This window comes from Moschus berezovskii, chromosome 5 (assembly GCF_049115385.1).
Source record: "Moschus berezovskii isolate FMDL1 chromosome 5, NW_MosBer_1.0, whole genome shotgun sequence".
Classification (NCBI taxonomy): Eukaryota; Metazoa; Chordata; class Mammalia; order Artiodactyla; family Moschidae; genus Moschus; species Moschus berezovskii.
The window spans coordinates 97,982,589-98,003,457 of record NC_142464.1 but is presented as its reverse complement, the minus strand read 5'-3'; the positions used below and the strand labels follow the sequence as shown (position 1 = coordinate 98,003,457).

The following is a 20,869-nucleotide window of genomic DNA, read 5'->3' as shown; positions in this document are numbered from 1 at the left end:
GAGACCTTTGAAAGTCACACCCGCCGCTCTGCCCTTGAGTTCATATTTCCACTGCTGCTTCTGAGAAGTAGAAAGTTGATGAGGAGAAAGGAGGTTGCAGAAGAGTTGTGATAAATAGATTTCTCTGCTGAGTAAGAAACTAGAGATTAGTCTAGATTGGTTAGTGTTCTTGAGTAGCACTGTGAGCAGGTGAAAACTGACACTATTGATTTTTATTCTGAGTATTAAATATGTATTTCATTATTCATGAAAAACAAAATGCCGTTCTCAACAAAGATCCTACGATGACATTTTCTTGAATCATTTAGCCTCCCAGAAGAAGCTGGCACTTTTCAATCAGTTTGGACCCCTGGGGGGAAAAAAAAAAAGCAAATAAGCACATCTGTGAGAAAGAGAAAACAGCTAAACAGCTCTGATCCCCAAATAGAAAATCTTTACGACTTCCCTGTTGCGTGCCTGAGATATATCCTAATATGCCCACCACTCAAGGTCTTAGAATAGAATTGCTCATAGGCCTAGTCCCTCAGTTTAAGGACTTAATTCACTGCAATGACACCTATGTTCAAGACCCCAGATTTGGCATAAATAAAAATTTGCTTCCTTTTCACCAAAGTATGGCACTCTTTTGCTGCAGAGTAAAAATGAACAATCAGCATCAGCTTCCCATTGCATTTTAAAACAGCTCTAGGGTAATCCCATATTACATTTGTACTCAGTCACTGAGTTGTGTCCAACTCTTGGAAGCCCCATAGACTGCACCCCACCAGGCTCCTCTGTCCATGGAATTCTCCAGGCAAGAATACTGGAGTGGGTTGCCATTTTCTTCTCCAGGGGATCTTCCTGACCCAGGGATGGAACTCGAGTCACCTCTGGCTCCTGCTTTGCCAGGAATATTCTTTACCACTGAGCCACCTGGGAAGCCCATAAGTATGTGTGTGTGTGTGTGTGTGTGTACATACACATGTATCTTTTAAAAATATTTATTTATTTGACTTGCCAGGTCTCAGTTGGAGCACACAGGATCTTTAATCTTCATTGTGGCATGCAGATTCTCAGTTACAGCATGTGGGATCTAGTTCCCTGACCAGAGATCAAATCCAGGCCCCCTGCTTTGGGCACGCAGAGTCTTAGTCACTGACCACCAGGGAAGTTTTCCTATTTATTCTTTTCCAGATTCTTTTCCATTATAAGTTATTGCAATACACTGACTATATTTCTCTGTGCCATACAGTAGTTCCTTGTTTATCTATTTTATACACAGTAGTATGTATATATCAATCTGGAATTCCTAGTTTATCTCCTTCCACCTCCTGCTATCCCCTCTGGCAATCTTTGTTTTCTATGTCTGTGAGTCTATTTCTCTTTAGGAAATACATTCAATTATATCATTTTTTAGATTCCACATAGAAATGATATAGTATGCTATTTGTCTTTCTCCATCTGACTTACTTCACCTTGTATGATAATTTCTAGGTCCATCCATGTTGCTGCAGATGACATTACTTCACTCTTTTCATGACTTAGTAATATTCCACTGTGTGTGTGTGTGTGTGTGTGTGTGTGTGTGTATCACATCTCCTTTATCCATTCATCTATTAGTGGGTATATTTATGTTGCTTCCATGTCCTGGCTATTGTAAATAGTGCTGCTATGAACTGCGGTGCATGTATCTTTGAAAAATTAGAATTTTCATCTTTTCTGGATATATGCCCAGGAGTGGGATTGTGGGGTCATGGTAAGTCTACTTTTAGTCTTTTTAAAGGATACTCCATACTATTTTCTTAGTGGCTGCACCAATTTACATTTCCACCAATAGCGAGGGAGGGTTCCTTTGTTCTCTCTCCAGCATTTCTTATTTGTAGACTTTTTAATGAGGCCTTTCTGAATGGTGTGAGGTGATACCTCACTGTAGCTTTGATTTACATTTCTCTGATAATTAGCAATATTGAGCATCTTTTCCACCTAGCCATTTGTATGTCTTCTTTGGAGAAATATCTATTTAGGTCTTCTGCTCATTTTTTGATTGGGTTGTTTGGTCTTTTGATATGAAGCTGTATGAACTGTTTGTATATTTTGAAAATTAATCCCTTGTCAGTAGCATTGTTTGCAAATATTTTCTCACAGTCCATATGTTGTCCATATAGGAGACTACTAACCTATCATCCATCTGAACTTTGGAATAAATATTGTTTGTCTGTTTCTCCACATCCTGTGACATGCTTTTCAAGACTCTACATTCTAGATACATTCAAGACTCTACATTCTAGGATATAGCAGTTTGCCAACATCCTTTCATCTCTTTTGAAGTCCCAATTCAATAATAGTAGCAGTATACCAGAAAGAATAAAGCCTGTTGAAAAACCCACCATCAATGTAAGAGCTATTGACGAACTTCTGAAAAATAGTCATTGATATGATATTTATCAACATCTCAAAATGCAGAGATAGGAGCTCAGTGGCAAGCCACTCCAGTACTTTTGCCTAGAAAATCCCATGGATGGAGGAGCCTGGTAAGCTGCAGTCCGTGGGGTCGCTAAGGGTCAGACACGACTGAGCGACTTCACTTTCACTTTTCACTTTCACACATTGGAGAAGGAAATGGCAACCCACTCCAGTGTTCTTGCCTGGAGAATCCCAGGGATGGGGGACCCTGGTGGGCTTCTGTCTATGGGGTCACACAGAGTCGGACACGACTGAAGTGACGCAGCAGCAGAGGTATTCCAGCAGTAAAAGACCAGAAAGTCATTGATTTCTGAGCTACTTCAGTTCTTACCTGCTGCTCAGTCCATTTTTAAAACTTCCTAGGGAGGCCTGGCATGCTGTGATTCATGGGGTCGCAAAGAGTCGGACACGACTGAGCGACTGAACTGAACTGAAAGATTCCTGAAATCACTATATTTTTTTACTTAAGTTATCCAGAATTTGACCATATTATTTACAACTAAAGAATTCAAGCTAAAATACCAGCTAAAAAAACAAAACTATGTAAATATATGGATAAAATAATAATTTAAACACATAAGGACACCAAAACTTTTTCTCCTTGGTGCCCATTCTGAAAAAATACATAAATACCTTACATATTTAAGAATTTAGCCCAGAAAAACTTAACAAAATTCAAGAAAAAACATAAAATGGAATTTTAGAAATAGTCCATTTTACCCAGTTACACTAGGAAGAGGGGCTTCCCTGATAGCTCAGTTGGTAAAGAATCTGCCTGCAATGAAGGGGATCCCAGTTCAATTCCTGGGTTGGGAAGATCCCCTTGAGAAGGGGTAGGCTACTCACTCCAGTATTCTTGGGCTCCCCTTGTGGCTCAGCTGGTAAAGAATCTGCCTGCAACCCAGGAGACCTGGGTTCAATCCCCTGGTTGGGAAGATCCCCTGGAGAAGAGAAAGGCTACCCACTCCAGTATTTTGGCCTGGAGAATCCTATGGGCTAGTTCATGGGATTGCAGAGTCAGACACGACTGAGTGACTTTCACTTCACTTCACTTCACTTCACACTAGGAAGAAACTTTTTCCATGGATAGTCAATTCTAGAAATAACTAGGTCCAAACTGAAAGAGTAAGTCAGAGGACTTTTCAAATATAGTTTTAAGAATATTCTATTACAGAATATTCTATTACAAAAACCGTATGATTAAGAACTGATACAACTCAGTGGTATGATGAAAGCAGATGTTTTGTTTGTCAATATGGAAAAAGAATGGTAATTAGAACCTCTCAAGAAAGAAGGATGTATGAGGAAATCATAGTCCAAATGTGTAAAACTAAACAAATGTGGCATATTTTCTGCATTTAACAATAAGGAAAAAGACTTAATTTAATATTGGTATTTAAAGGAAAAAGACTTCATTTAATATTGGTATTTTTTAAGCAATACCAGATAAGCTGAACTAATCCATTCATTGTATGGCTGTAAATAACATTAAAGTTAAATGCACTATTGAATATACTATTTATTGGTTTCCAGTTGTTAGCATCAACCTATTGACAAACTGTATACACCTTGCACTTTAGAGAAGGGCATGGCAACCCACTCCAGTATTCTTGCTTGGAGAATTTTCATGGGTAGAGGAGCCAGGCGGGCTACAGTCCATGGAGTGGCAAAGAGTCAGACACAACTGAAGCAACTTAGCACACATACACCTTACATTAACAAAGCAGGATAAACAAACCTAGAGTGTGTGGAAATAATGGCATAGCTTTAAAAAAGAAAGCTGGCAAAGAAATTGAAGGAAATTTAGATGTTAATTATGTTGTGGAAAATCACTAGATGCTGACTGAAGTGTAAGAACCAAGGAAGAATATAATCAATAAAAGAAAAACACTTTACCTAAAATATACATTAAAAATTGACAAGTGGTATTGTTGAAGTCAGTGTAAACACACTGTATTCTTTAAGTGATAGCAATATTTTAAGAAATTACTAAAGTAATAACACTAATCACTAGGAGTACTAATAGGGAAGATTTAAATTGCTTATCTTTTGGGAATGGGAAATATACCCTGCTTTTCTGTCTGATTTCTTGCTATACTCATGTTCATCTATTACTTATAAAAGAAACTAAATACAGTATCTCAGAATAACTTGATCCATATGATTGAGATATCATATTGCTTACTCTGATCCTTGCTTTTTCTCCAGAAATGCATCCCAGGATTGCAGTAGCTTTAACAGTAGACCCATCAAATTGTAAGCATAGGTTACTTAAAACAGCAAGTCTTTTCACGTGAACTTGTGTTGAGTCACAACTAAAAGCAGAGCACTGCTTTTTTTTATTATTAAATTTCACATATTATTTTTCAAACCATCATTTCAACCTGCCCAAATTTCTGCTAATTCTTGTTAACCTTCTTCTATGTTATATTCTGTTGGCTGACAGATAATTATCTCAGGCTATAATTATCATTCCCCACTGATCTGAGTAGCTTTCTTCTTAAAACTGCTGATGTCTGCAATTCACATTATTACCTCATGAAATATGAGATTCCTTTTCTTTGGAAGATTCAAATTCACCTTGTATGGCTGAGCTTCTTATTTTATTCCTTCTGTTTCATTCTTGTTCTTATTGACATCCCAACATTAACTTCGGCTCACTTTTTTCTCCCTAGAATTTTCCTGCATTCTGGTTTACTTCTCAGAATGTCTTCCATGTTGTCTAAAAATGTTTTATCCTCCCACCAGTCATAGCTAGAAAGGCAATCTTCAAGCCTGCCCACTCTATCTTTTAGCAGTCAGAACAGGTTCACATAACTGACTATTCAAACAAAGAAAATGCCTGTAGGTCCCCGCAACAGTTAGTCTATCTGGAAAATCTACACTCTGCTAATTGGGTATGCCTCATCACTTCTATGGAGAAGGCAATGGCAACCCACTCCAGTACCCTTGCCTGGAAAATCCCATGGACGGAGGAGCCTGGTGGGCTACAGTCCATGGGGTCGTGAAGAGTCGGACACGACTGAGCGACTTCACTTTCACTTTTCACTTTCATGCATTGGAGAAGGAAATGCAACCCACTCCAGTGTTCTTGCCTGGAGAATCCCAGGGACAGGGGAGCCTGGTGGGCTGCCATCTATGGGGTCACACAGAGTCGGACACGACTGAAGTGACTTAGCAGCAGCAGCAGCATCACTTCTAAGGCTTCACAAGTGGCACAGTGGTGAAGAATCCACCTGCTAATGGAGGAGACACAGGAGATTCGCATTCCATCCCTGGGTTGGGAAGATCCACTGGAGGAGGGCACAGCAACCCACTCCAATATTCTTCCGTGGAAAATTCCATGGATGGAGAAGCCTGGTGGGCTACAGTCCATGGGGTCACAAAGAATCGGACACAACCGAGCACACACAAACTTTACTTCGCAGACTTTGGAGACTCCCAAAGCCACTAGGAATTATTCCTTTGCACTTCAGTCAAACCTAGGCCTCTGCCACAAACAGAGACACACACAGAGTCACACAAATTCTTGCTGATAAGATTCCAAGATATTATATTCTTATATTTTATATTTTCGATTATATAGTCCTATATTTTTGGCTAAGCCTATTCATATAACATAAAGTTATTTTTTAATATTCTAGCCTTACCTTTTTTATTTACTGTCCCCAAATTTTTTCACTTCTTTTCATAAATAGGTTACTTTTCAATTGCTTCATTATTTTTGTTACTGTCCTTGGTTCCAACTTCTCGCTAGGAGTTAGATATATGAAAATATTGGGAGGGGAGGGGGGACTAGTTTACGATTATCTACTTTCACCCTAAAGTGGTTCCTCAAGTGTTCTCCAAACCAGTAGCAACAGCAGCTCCTGGGAACTCGTCAGACCCCACACCAGATCTATTGATCAGAAATCCTATGAGTAAAAAACACTGATTTTGTTTTAATGAGCCCTCCAAGCAACTCTGATGCACACAAATATTCCAGAATCACTGGCTTAGAATAATCATAAGGAGATAAAATTCATGAAACTTTATAGATGATGCATAATTACAGATAATAACCATTTTTTTATCTGAAGAAGTTAATCTAGCAAATGATAGTTAATATGATATATTCTTCAGATAGCTTCTATTTGCTTCCTTAATTTGTGAAGAAATCCTAAAGCAGAGAGGGAAGGGAGGAAATTTGGGCTTTTCAACCATTAAGTTGAAGATTGCTGTTCAACAAAAAGTGTAGGAAAAAGCACACAGAAATCTTCCTATCATGCTATTGCTGAAATAGTTCCAGCAAGAAATATTCCTGTTCAAGAGCAAGAACATGTCAAGAAAATTCTCTAGGGAATGCTTAAGTACAGGCCTTTCTGAAAAAGTGTTTATGAGCTGACTCATTGGAAAAGCCCCTGGTGCTGGAAAAGACTGCAGGCATAAAGAGAAGGGAGTGGCAGAGGATGAGATGGTTAGGTAGCATCACTGACTCAATGGACATGAGTTTGAGCAAATTCCAGGAGATCGTGAAGGACAACGGAAGCCTGGCGTGCTGCAGGCCGTGGGGTTGCAGAGAGTCAGACAAGACTCAGTGACTGAACAACAAGAACAAGTGTTAATTATATTTATCATGTTGCAAATCATATCCCTGGCATTTATCTCGTAACTGATTGCAAGTTTGTACTTTTTGACCACCTTCTTCCCCATACAAAGATATTAAAATGTTATTAACTATAATATATATATTATATATAAGATATATAATAATAACTACAATAGTTGCTACTATTATTACTGTTGTTACTCAGGTAGCAATATGTTTTCTAAATACTTGACAAAAAGTAAAAGGGCTTTAAAATGAAAAAATGGACATTTGTGAGGGTTTTCATTTTGTGTATCAGCTAGTCTGCAGTCAGCAAAGTTTTCATTGTGAACAGCCAGATAATATTTGGAACTCTGTAGTTCACTCACTCTCTGTCACAACTACTCAATTTTACAACTATTCAATTCTGCTGTTGTAAAAAGCAGCCGCAGACAGCATGTAAATAAATGGGCAAGGCTGTGTGCCCACACAACCTTATTTACATAAACAGGGAGTGAAACTAAGTTAACCAGAGGGCAGTAGTTTGACTACCTTTTTGACAAGGCTATGAAAGTGAAAGTGAAAGGCTCTCAGTCGTGTCCAACTCTTTGCAACCCCATGGACGACACAGCCCATGGAATTCTCCAGGCCAGAATACTGGAGTGGGTAGCCTTTCCCTTCTCCAGGGGATCTTCCCAACCCAGGAATCAAACCCAGGTCTTCCACATTGCAGGCTGATTTTTTACCAGCTGAGCCACAGATTATGGCTATTGTTCAGCCACTAAGTGGTGTCTGACTCTTTGCGACGCCATGGCCTGCAGCACACCAGGCTTCTCTGCCCTTCACTATCTCCCGGAGTTTGCTGCAATACATGTCCATTGAATCAGTGATGCTATCTAACCATCTCATCCTCTGCCTCCCTCTTCTCCTTTTGCCTTCAATCTTTCCCAGCGTCAAGGTCTTTTCCAGTGAATCAGCTCTTTGCATAATGTGGCCAAAGTAAAGGAGCTTCAGCTTCAACATCAATCCTTCCAATGAATATTCAGGATCGATTTCCTTTAGGATTGACTGGTTTGATCTCATGGCAGACCAAGGGACTCTTAAGAGTCTTCTCCCACCACAATTCAAAAGCACCAATTCTTTGGCTTAGACTATAGATATGTGACTTTTAACATAAGTACACATATAGTTTAGTTGAAAAAGTAGAAAAGAGCCAGCCAGATTCTTTACCAACTTAGCTATCAGGGAAGCCCAGAAAAGAGCCACTGAAGGTAATTAAGGCATTCGTGAAAATTGTTACCTGTGAAAATGTTTCCCTAGGCCATTGCTAAACCCCAGCCTTAACTAGTCCCAGCCGGTTTTGACTGTAAAGGCTGCTTTATTATATATATATTTTTAACCATATACTTGGATTTTTCTACTCAGATACAATAACCTACTAAAACCAAATTTCTGTTTCTCACGTCATATCTGCAGGAGAATGGCCATCGCAGGTCCCCTCCATGAATTTACATGAATTTCCTGTGCATCACCATGATATTCTTAGAAATTTAAGTCACACAACTTTACCATCTTATGAAAAGTTATTTGCTTGCTAACTGTATATAATTAGATTGATAACACGAAGCAGTCACCTGGTAGTCAGTTTAGGGGATATGCACAGAGACAGTTTTTTCTGATCGTAGTTTCTCTTTCTATTCTTCAACCCCCTATTCTAATGATCTGCCACTGAGAAAATACAATCCTTTTCACCTGGTTTCCTAGGTAAGCCCCAAACTACCTTTAGTGACTCTTTCTGATTATGCCCCCAGAAATTTCTAAAACAAAGCTACAGCTTGCCCAGACAGGCCTTTAAACTGTTATTTGTTTTAAATTTCTCTGTATTTCCATGGACACCTTTTCTCCACAATGACCAGAGTCTTGCTCATCCCCCTTCCCCCACCCCCAGTCCGAAACATCTCAGTTCATCTGAGGTCAATGACTTTCTGTTTATCTCTTTTTGTGTCTAACACACCTAATTTCTGCAACTGAACATAAATATTAGTATATCCTCAACCAAAATACGTAGTTACACCAATCCACTGAGACTGTGATTTTCTCCCAATCCATTCATGACTAGAATGGAGAATTTTTAAAAAAACTTAATAACCCTTAAGAGTGCTAAGAGAATAAACAAGGAAACAGGGATACCTCTTCTTGGAAACACATTTCACTTTTCTCTGCTTGGCAGCACGTCTCCACCAGGTGAGCAAAATCCACAATAATTGACTGGAACTGCATCTCTGCTGCACTGGGTTTCTGCTTCACAAGGTTGCTGAGGAGCCTGAATAAGAAATGAGTGGCAAAGAAACAAGCACTCACCAAGTTCTAGAAGGCCAGCTTGCAAACCTGCCTTACTTATTGAAAGCTGCGCACCACCCACACCTTTGCATAGCTCTCACTCTCAAGTTTAAAGGATCTGAAAATGACCTGATGTTCTCACAGTTTTCACAAAGTCTGTCTCCATTTTCATGTTTATTCGACATTTTTATTCAAGCACATCTCATCAATATACCTATTATAGTAAATTTAATTATCTTTATGTAATTATTATTAGGACAAATACTTTTTTCTATTTTTATTACATTGGGTAGAAAACAGATTATACAATATATTAGCTTTTCCTATAGTATTTTCTTGTGAACAACATTTATCCTAAAAACCTAACTTCCCCATAAATATTTCAAATGTAACACACCTGGACGTTGAGGGCCCTTTATATGTTATTAATGATAAAGCCAATACACTAATTTGAAACTTTTTGACAGTCAACTTAGATGTCTCTTACAGAACAATTTCCCAACAACCATATAAATGTCAGTGATTCAATCACTTTGAATATTCAAAATTATAACCTGATGTCTGCCTATTTAATAAAACATGTTGTCTTTTTTTTCTGATCAAGAAAGATTTAATGACAAAGAAAACAAGGTGTGAAGAGTAGGGGAAATGTACCTTAATCCATATTTTATTGCTTACCTCAAAAAAACCTTTGCTTGGTCTTCATTTTCAAATTCAAATAGAAAACACCTAGTGGCCTTATTTGTGCCTGAATAGGTACAATAAAAAGTATCTCAAACCTTCAAGTAGCTATTTCTATGACACTCTAAACCAGGGATCCAACAAATATTAATATTTTAGGCTTTTTCTACCCAGAGGCAGAATTAAGGATATTATATAAGTCTATCACAAGACAGAGAACTCCAGCCCCATGCCACCTCTAGGCTGGGCTGGCCTGGGTGGCTGGCAGACACAGTTTGAGCCGGTTGCCATCAGCTAGAGAAGACGGCAAAGAAGGACCAGCCAGTAGAAAAGCAGGTGTGCAACGCAGCAGTCTCACTGTCCAGCCCAGTGACACGCCCTTTTCTTCCCCCTGAGCTCTCAGTGCAGGCAGCTGGCCCGAAGCAAGGTGACTCAGAGTCACCTGACTCCTGGACTGAGATGCCACCAAGCCTTTGCTGCCTGACAGTCGTCCACAGTGAAGTCTCCAACGTGTATGTGGCACCAGCGCAGGCACTGGGCAAGCTGCGGCCCAGGCAGGGAAGCAGGCGTGAAGCTGGGAACAATGGAGAAGCCAAGGTGGCCCTCTGCAGCTCCCAGGCTTGGCTTATCCAAGTGGTGCCCACAGGACCCACAAAAGCAGCCCTGGTCAGATGGCCGTAGAATGCTGATCCCATCTAAACAATCAGACAGATACTTAGCTTAACTGGATAGCCCTCTGAACATGCCTCTGATCTTCCCATTTCAGCTCCACCCTCTCCCACCTCCACCCTAGCCCCGCCTTGATAATGGACAAAGGTGGACCATCGGAAAGGCTGAAAAGAATAAGGAAGCACAAGCCAAGTTTCTTTTCAGAAACTATTATTAATACAATATGAGGTGGGTTTGAGAAGCACGCAATCACTGTATCCTCTGAGCACCAGCAAAACACAGTCAAAGCACTAGGAGATTCTAATTAACTCCATGTTAACCCCTGATTCTAAGTCCTAGGAATCTAGAAAAAAAATCAGAGAGGCGACAAAGACATATAGACAAAAATATGCATTGCCACAATTTATGACACTTGGAAATTAAAAACAATTTTCATGCCCAGCAACAGAGAATAATAAATTCATTATTATACCCGTACGTTGTTGTTGTCTTTTTGTCACTAAGTCATATCCGATTCTTTTGCGACCCCATGGACTGTAAGCCCACCAGGCTCCTCTGTCCATGGGATTTCCCAGCCAAGTATACTGAGGCGGGTTGCCATTTGCTTCCCCAGGGGATCTTCCCAATTCTGGGATCAAGCTCACCTCTCCTGAACTGCAGGCAGGTTCTTTTTTGCTGAGCCACCATTATATCCACATATTGGAATATTAAAAAACCATTAAAATGGCTGTTTCGAAGACTAAAGTGTACATTATATTTTTTTTAACTACATTAAAAAAAACAATGAAACAGCCAACATCTTTTGAGTGTATTGATATTTGCTAGGTTTCAGACAATGTGCTGATAATTTATAAATGCTACCTAATGTACTGCCCTCTGTCACCTCCTTAAAATAAGGCTCTGTGTCATCTCCACTTTGAATTTGTAGGAGTAGTTTCAACTGCTTGGGAATAGTATAGGTGTTCATTGGAAGGACTGATGCTAAAGCTGAAACTCCAATACTTGGCCACCTCTTTTCCAGTTGACTCACTGGAAAAGACTGATGCTGGGAGGGATTAGGGGCGGGAGGAGACAGGGACGACAGAGAATGAGATGGCTGGATGGCATCACCGACTCGATGGACATGAGTTTGCGTGAACTCCGGGAGTTGGTGATGGACAGGGAGGCCTGGCGTGCTGTGATTCATGGGGTCGCAGAGAGTCGGACAAGACTGAGCGACTGAACTGAACTGAACTGAGGCAAATATAACAAGCCAGTGCAGTGAGCTTCCCTCTCAGAAAGCACTGAGGGTTGAGAACTACTTGTGAGAACTTGTCCTGAGACAAGAAGTCAGGTTCACAGACTTCCGCCCATTAAGAAAGGCCTGGGCAGTAGTAGACAGGAGTAATTCAGCGGTTCCCTGGCTGGGCCTCCATTAGACTCAATTCTGAGTTATGTGGAATCAGGATAATGCTTTGAAAGGGGGCTGTGTGAGTACTTTCACTAAAGTCCTGCATACCATTAAGACTCAAGCAGCACTGACACAACACCAGCTAGACAAGTACAATCCTGGGGTCTGGGGAAGGTATTCTTTTTTCCCTGAACAACAAAACATAAAGCAGCTTTGTCATCCCTTGAAAGGGATGCAGTCTGCTGCCGAAAAGGAGACAGAGTTTCCTAAGCGCTCCCCTGAGGACTCGGAGATAATTGCTGGAACTGAAGTTCTGTATAAGCAGGTAGCAGCACGAGTGTGCAAAGCTTGCATTATTAAGCATTCAAACCATAGATGGATGGATGGAGGACAACTGTGGGAGTGTGCACTTGTATACGTATATGACAGTCTATACTCCTACACTATATATATATTTATTATGGGTATTTCTGCAATGTTGGAATAAAGGTATTATGATTTTCTTCTCTTTTCTATATTTCCTAAATTTTCTGCAGTGATTATGTATTACTTTAAAAGTAAAATATATCAAAATTTTACAAAGAAATACAATAGTATAAGCATTCCTTTTCCTATCCAACTGTTCTGCACATATTTGATCTTTTTCTAAATTATGTTTTATTAAAGTACAGTTGATGTATGCACATATTCAACTTTCCCATTAGACCCTAAACTTGATCCCACTTGAGGGGAAACACTGCCTTGTGTCTCTGGTATCATTCAGGTCTGTGCGGTTATGTATGATGCATAGTCAAAACAGTTGATACTATCTTTGAATAATAATTATCAGTTTTAAACACATTGATTATTCAAAGTGAGAAATATAGGCTATTTTCCACTGGAATTTTGGTGAATTTTGTCTCAGAATGTATTTTCCCACAGAACCAGTATTGCTCATGATGCTGAAATTCACTGACCAACCTATAAAAGCATAGGATAGCTTCAGTCCCAGGCTACAAAAACTAACCTCCACGTGTACCTACATAGTGAGGCCACCCCATTTCCCAGCACCTACTGGGGCTTCTATGAATTCAGAACTCCGCCAAAGCCAATACAGGAGGGGCAGAGGGTTTACCGCAAGTTCATGCAAAATCTGGACTTCTCTTTCCTTCCAATGTCATGAAAAGGGCACAAACTTTGCAGTCAAACTTACTTCAGCTCAAGTTAGGTCCTCCACTCACTAGTGTGTCTGATGATGGGTAAGATGCTTGGCCTCTCTGACCCTCACCTACAAAAAGAGAATTTGAACACCTATGGCATTCGCCTGCCAGTGCAAGAGATTCAGGTTCAATACCTGTTCCGGGAAGATCCCCTGGAAAAGGAAATGGAATCCACTCTAGTATTCTTGCCTGGGAAATCCCATGGATAGAGGAGCCTGGCAGGCTATCGTTCATGGAGCCGCAGAGAGTCAGACACGACTTAGTGACTCAACAACAACAAACAATACTTTGCAAGGTTTTTGTGAAGACCAAAAATTATACTATGTTAAAAGACTGAGTACAGTAACTGATATATTGAAGGCACTCAGTACATCATGGCAAAAATAATATGAGTAATTATATTAATTATTTCATCAAATGATGGCAAAGATAATGAATAATTATAGTAATAGCACAACTTGCAACTGTCTGTTTCAAATTATTGGTTGTTTCCAACCATTGTCTCCCTTCTCCCTGATTGCCACAATAAATGGTTCAGTTCAGTTCAGTCGCTCAGTCGTGTCCGCCTCTCCGCGACCCCATTGTCACAACTTCTTACCTATATACCCATTCACTCATTCAGTAAATAATGGATGAGCATTTTTATAACTTCCCTGAGGATTTGAGCTGTAGATTTAACAATAATAGAGAAGACAGAAGAGGTAGGCAGGCTTCCTCAGAGGTACCCTTCTTCCCTTTCCTCACAAGCTTTGGGGATTCCAGGTGTCTTCATAGCTTGGCTCCTCCCAACCCCTCAAGTCTCAATCCCCAGAATTTCTTTCCTCTCGCACTCAGACACAATGAACTGTTGGGCTCTCCTCAATCCTGCCGGGTAAGCTGGCTTCTGCATGCACTTCCCCAGAGCCACCAGTAGAGGGACCACTGAGCTTCCAGAGCAGACAGAAGCCGCTTATCTAAACAAGGAGGAACACTCACTGATCTAGGATAGGTAAGTGGGGAAAAAGGCTCCCATTACGAGAATGCAAGTTTGGGAATGAGATTTAGAGCAGAGGTATCAGCATCGCGTTACCTTTCCTTGACACTCCAAATATAAAAGCTGCCTTTTTCATAGCTGGGGACTCTGTGACATTTGGAAGCTGGACACAACCCGCCCCCCCCCCCCAATAACTTGTCACATACTCGTGATCTGCTTGCAGCGGATTTATCTCCTCTCCACTTCCTCCCACCTCCACTTCCCCATCTCTCTACCTCTCAACCTGACTGCTATTTAAAAATTCCCCTAATTCTAGGTATTCCTTTAGTTTTCAGCTTTTCAATTTACCTTTTTAAATCTTAGATCCTGTTGTTAATCCTCAACACCAAATTGTTTCCGGTTCTTCATTTCAATGATATTGATCTTTTATTTTCATTACATCTATCCATCATTTCATTTGAAGCACACTCTAATCTTAAGTTTTAACTATCTTATGTCTAACCCTACTATCTTAAGTCTTAACCCTTCAACCTTGTATTTTTCTTCACTGGATTTTAAATTCTTTTCTCTTGAACCAGCATTCTGTTTCTATTTTCTCTATCTTGTTGCACGACTTTATTTCTGCCTTCTCTTTATAATCGTGCTGAATTTTGTCTTTTCCTTCCAGGAATCCCTTATTTATTTATTTTTTCTCTTTTCATGTGTATGTGGACCTATGCTTTGACAATGAGCCAGAACTATATAGGAGAGAGCTCCTACCACTTCCCAGGAAATGGAGGGCTTTGTCCAGCCTGGCTCTTGTTTCCCAGTATGTATTTTCCCAGAATGTTCTAAAAATCTCTACATTATCAGTCTCTATGTTATTGCTTTCTCCATACAGAAAACACCATGAATTCACCAGAACAGGGATGCTTCCTAGTATTTCATACTTTTTATTATCTAGCCTTTACATAAAGAGTTTCAAGTTTTAAAAATTATAACCAGCATTATAACCCTTTGATGAGGACACACTAACAGCTACATGTTGGTAGTTAAGCATATGTGCTCTGAGCCAAATAGCCTGGGTACAAATTCCAGTTCAGCAACTTATTTACCTACTGCGTGATCTCACACCAGTTCTTCTTGCCTTCTTAGCCTCAATTCCCTCACAATTAAAATGGGGTAATAATATTATCTACCTCCTAAATCTGTGGTCAGGATTTGGTAAGATGACATATATCAGTTCAGTTCAGTTCAGTTCAGTCGCTCAGTAGTGTCCGACTCTCCGTGACCCCATGAATCACAGCACGCCAGGCCTCCCTGTCCATCACCAACTCCCGGAGTTCACTCAAACTCATGTCCACAGAGTCGGTGATGCCATCCAGCCATCTCATTCTCTGTCATCCCCTTCTCCTCCCGCCCCCAATCCTTCCCAGCATCAGAGTCTTTTCACTAGCCGGGGATAAAGAAAGAATGGTTAACTAAGTGTTACAATGATCATCGGATGCTTACTGAAAAGTTTTAAAGACTAGTTTGTGATCAGTTCACTTTGGGAGCTAAGAAAGGACTTCGTCAGTCGGTTTATGAATTTTAAATACTGTGATAAAACAGAACAAGTGACAACCTTGTGCTTGCTGACCACAAGAATGTGTTTATTCTCAAGGCAACAAAAACTTGGCCTCACTTGGAAAGATGATATTCTTGGACTAATAATATTTAGACCTTGCAACAGCAAGTCTTAGAATAAATAACTTAATTAGAAATAAGCCAGCACTTCTGTCGGAGAAGGCAATGGCAACCCACTCCAGTACTCTTGCCTGGAAAATCCCATGGACAGAGGAGCCTGGTAGGCTGTAATCCACGGGGTCACTAAGAGTTGGACACGACTGAGCGACTTCCCTTTCACTTTTCACTTTCATGCATTGGGGAAGGAAATGGAAAACCACTCCAGTGTTCTTGCCTGGAACATCCCAGGGACAGGGGAGCCTGGTGGGCGGCCATCTATGGGGTCGCACAGAGTCAGACACGACTGAAGTGACTTAGCAGCAGCAGCAGCACGTCTGTTGATCTTGAGGGAGAAACAACTATGAGGATCAGTCTCCTTTCTCCTGAGGACAAGATGTGGGGCATGTGAGGAGAGTGGGAAGGGAGGGTGGGCACTGAAGGGGAACCTATCCCACTGTCAGGAGTTGGAGTGATTTCAATTAATTTGTCATTGCTGTTGCTGTGTGTACAAAAAGATCCTTACTTTTGCTTTTCAGTTTGTAATTCCTCCTCTTGAGCTTTGCACAAGTCCTCTTTAAGGTTGATGACTTGGTCACAGGATAACGGTGGGGAAATGTAAGTTCTATCGACTTGCAGGTCATCAAAGCAAGGCTTTCTAAAGGCATACGAGTCATCACAGCAGTGACCCACAGCAGCATTGATGGGTTCCGCCTCGTGCCTTCTGCATAAAGCTCCAAGAATTAACTTTGCCTTCCCCAGAAAAGAATTAAAATAAGAGCCATAAGTTTTGTGGTCATTAGGATTAATTTTTTTTATCCATAGAAAACTATTCTCAAATTCTAGTTTTTTCTAAACTCAGCCTGAATTTTATCATCTGGGAAAGAGCAAGAGTGTCAGGTGAAGTCTAGTTCTCAGCCTTGACCTCCACCTTCCTATTATCCTCAAGGTGAGTTGCCTTGGACCCCACCTCTCAAATTCCTTCCCAGCCCAGTTTACAGACAAGTATTGGCTTGAAGCAGGAGTTCTTTATGCTGCATCAAGTTAAAAGCAAGCCTCTGGTCAACACAACTGCTAATTTGATCCAGATATAAGACTGATGATTGGATTTCTTACTTAAAAAGCTCAAATCCAATGTGTTTCTATGTTTTATAACTGGACATTGGTAACCACCATCAAACTTGGTATATGCCAAATCCTGTATAAACAGTTGTTGAATTATTGGAAAAAAATTAATAAATGAATGGTGAAAGGAATCCCTGAATCTCCTTTCAGTTACGTCTTTAATTTTCTTGTCTCCTTCTAGAACAGTCACTTTGCCTTGCTCCTACTGTGGTGTCTGATACTTACTCTAATGCTGACAGCAAGCCTGCTCTATGCCCCTCTGAGTATGACCACATAAATGCCCTGTCACTTACATATGTGGGGATGAAGTGGCTGAAACCAGGGAGCATCAGCATTCAATTTACTAGTTTATCCATTTTCACAGTAACCAAAGAGATCACTTAAAAGCAAGGTTTTAGGAATATAAACCACAAGTTCCCTAAGGAAGGCATGATTGTTAATAAAAAATTAAAATAAAAGGAGACAGAGCTGGATAATAAAAATTTTAAATCTGCAACCAAAACAATTATATTTTATCAGAAAAAATACTCACACATCTGGTGCTGGAAGTGTGTGAGTACGATAATTGTGTGAGAGTAAAGGAGATACACGGAGGAGAACTGGCTGTTTTTTACTACATTTTTGATTAGGATGAGTTAGTATGAAATCAGCAAAATCACTTTTGTTGACTTGAAGATCCAAGGAATAGATCTTGAGATATGATCCAGGCAAAGGTCTGATGAATCTGACCCAGTTTTTGCAAAGTGACGGTCTTACCCCGGCTGTCAATCAAAGACAATGGGCATGAACCAACCAGAAAGAAATTCTCCCAAGGACAGAATTATTAGGGTCCAGTGACAACTCACAGATGTATCCACCGACATGAGATTGATGCTGGGGCCTGGAGTTCAGAACTTCCCAAGACAGGCAAGCATGCAGTCAGGGGTGTGCTTACCGAGTCCTCCATGCAGACAAACTGGTGCTCTTGATTCAATGGGCAGCACTTGGTGGCAGCAGCTGCCATGTTCTTCGTGAGTACGATCAACTCCTGAGCAGACAGTTGTGGGGTTTTCCTCGTATAAAGGACTAGGAGCCTGAAAGAATAATTTCTTATTCCTGGCAATGACTCTGTGCCTCAAATGAAGAATTCCACAAAGTGTTTGTCATCATCTGATATTTGCCTCTGATGTGGGATGAGCAAGTTATTAAACTGGGCTTAAGTCTCTTCTTTTAGTTCCTATTTCAGTGGTCCTGTGGCTTCTTCAGTAGACCCAGAATTCTCTTTCCACATCACACATTGCTCCCCTCTGATCCAGTTTTTTCTACATAGGATCAAGGATGCTACGATAGCTAATGTGGGTGACTGCAAAATCAGACTCAGAGTAAACAGCTTCTGAAATAAATATATGCACAGGTCTTTAAGGCATGTATTGGTTGTCTGTGATGTGTAGGAACAGAAGCTACAGCAGCGATCAGGAAACATTTCCTGCTCTCATGGGCTCACACCCTAGTTGGGGAGATAAAAGAGTACACTCAGTGTGATGACAGGAACACAGAATGCTATAGGTATACATGGAATGGCATCTAGTTCCATCCCAGGGAGGTCAGGTAGGCCTCCCAGAGGAAATGACATGTGAGCTGAGATCCTGACAATAACTGAAAATGACCCACGTGAAGGAGAGTAAAAGTAAGAGTGGATCATTTAGAAAGTCACTGAGTGGGATTTTGTTTTTCTTAACTGGGGGGACTGGAAACTGAAAAGAGGGGAAAGAAGAAAGCTTAACTCTAGAAGCAGCTTTACAATGCTTTTAAGATCATTACAGGGACAGGGGAGCCTGGTGGGCTGCCGTCTATGGGGTCGCACAGAGTCGGACACGACTGAAGCGACTTAGCAGCAGCAGCAGCAAGATCATTACGGTTGCTATATAAAGTATCAGTTGGAGGTGGCAAGAGGCAGAGTGAGGGAAAGAAAAGCCATGCCAGTAATTCAAGTGAGAGAGGGTGGTGGCCTGAACTAGGAGACTGGTGGGGAATGAAGAATACAGGGAAAGATTTGAATGAGAAAGACTGCAGACCTGGACTTGAGGACAGTGGAATATCAGAATCATTTATTGCATTTATATTATAATGGAGTTAGGGAAATAACGTAGCTGCTTCTTAAACTGTGACCCCTGGACTAGCAGTATCAGTACCCTTGGGTACTTGTTAGAAATAGTAATACATATTCTCGTGCACCATCCCAGATTTACTGACTCAGAAACTCTAGAGGAGAGCTGTGTTTCAACAGATCCTCCAGGTAGTTTTGATACACTCTGAAGTTTGAGAGCCATGGGTTTAATCCTTAAACTAGACATTAACAAACACAGTAGTTAAAAGAAAATAAAAACAAATATTCTGTCTGAAATGAGAATAGCTTCTCTGGTTCCATTATTCCAGTCATTTAAGTTCAATATTATGGACACTATATCAAACTGAATTTTTCCCCAGTACTCCGCTTCTAAGTAGACTATACTAGTAAGATCTTAAACGTTACTGAAAATTGCCTTATTTTTGATACTTAATCTTTAACATGGGCTTCCCAAGTGTCTCAGTGGGTAAAGAATCTGCCTGCAATGCAGGAGAGTGAGACAGACTGGGGTTCAATGCCTGGGTTGGGAAGATTCCCTGGAGAAGGCCATGGCAAACAATTCAGTATTCTTGCCTGGAAAATCCCATGGAAAGAGGAGCCTGGTGGGCTACAGTTCATAGGGTCACAAAGAGCTGGACACAATTGAAGTGACTGAGCACACATGCACACAATCTTTGACATAAATGGGATTTGCCAGGCTCTCTGCACAGAGTTTTTTGTGCACTCCCTCTGACTGATAACTAAGGTACCCATTTATTTCCACTCTTGATGGTGAAAATACTGTAGTGCTATGGTGACCTGACTTGAAACTGACAAAGCAACCCTAGATTAGATCTCTGTTGCAGCCTTGACTCCAAACTGCAGGTGAAGCCCCAAGCTAAATGTACAGGTGAAAGGTAGCGGCTCCTATGAGATTACAGAAGGAGGGTCAGGGCCTGCTGGCTCCCTAATCTCTGGGCATTGATTGGAACCTGGAAACTGGACCAAAAAGCACACAAGGTTATGTAGTCAAGTATCTTATCAAGATAAGGATAGCTGGGTTAATTTGAAACTGATTTTTTCCTTGGCCTCTGAGGTTTTATGGTTGAATATAGACTCTTAGCAGCAAAAGTTAACAAAAACTAACAAGCATAATCTGGACAATATCTTAGAAGCATACCTGTCGTGAAAGTTACTATCTCCTAATTTCTCACGTAAATCACACTGATTTTTCACACGCTCATGGCTTTCACGAACCACTCTTTGAAACATTCCTTCCTGAAAAATAAAGATAATCAGTGTTTGCCTATTGTTGCAACAATATATCTTGAGGTTAGATTGCAAAATCATCTTCTGTAATAGTTTAATGTAACTGTTTTACTAAACCCAGGGTTTTATTTACTCAGTGAGTTTGGAAATGTTGAAAAAAAACACATTTTGCTATAACAGGAATGGCCATGTACTTTGTGGAGAAAAAAAGTGGGACAACCAGACTGATATTTAGTTTCCTCTGATATGAACTCATTTGTGGGTTTAAATGGCATATTTTACAAGTATGAAGCTAGTCATTCTTCAAGCCAGAAAGAGGTCCTTAAAAGTAATTTATACATCAAAGTTCAACTGATCAGAATATGTGTGTATATATTGGTTATTTTTAATAACAGAGCATTTTTATGTAAACAGTACAGATATGGAG

The 20,869-nt window shown here is 40.5% G+C and overlaps 1 protein-coding gene across 1 annotated transcript in view; it reads right to left on the bottom strand.

Moving 5' to 3' along the window:
- Positions 1-304: 304 nt before the first annotated feature.
- Positions 305-20,869, bottom strand: part of LOC129561733 (alpha-fetoprotein-like) — a 43,440-nt gene continuing 22,875 nt past the window's right edge. The window contains exons 10-14 of the mRNA XM_055434419.2: positions 20,354-20,451; positions 18,022-18,160; positions 16,489-16,715; positions 9,200-9,332; positions 305-349 (exon numbers count right to left, since the gene is read on the bottom strand). Coding sequence (XP_055290394.2) covers positions 305-349; positions 9,200-9,332; positions 16,489-16,715; positions 18,022-18,160; positions 20,354-20,451 — 642 coding nt within the window. The remainder of the gene's footprint in view (positions 350-9,199; positions 9,333-16,488; positions 16,716-18,021; positions 18,161-20,353; positions 20,452-20,869) is intronic.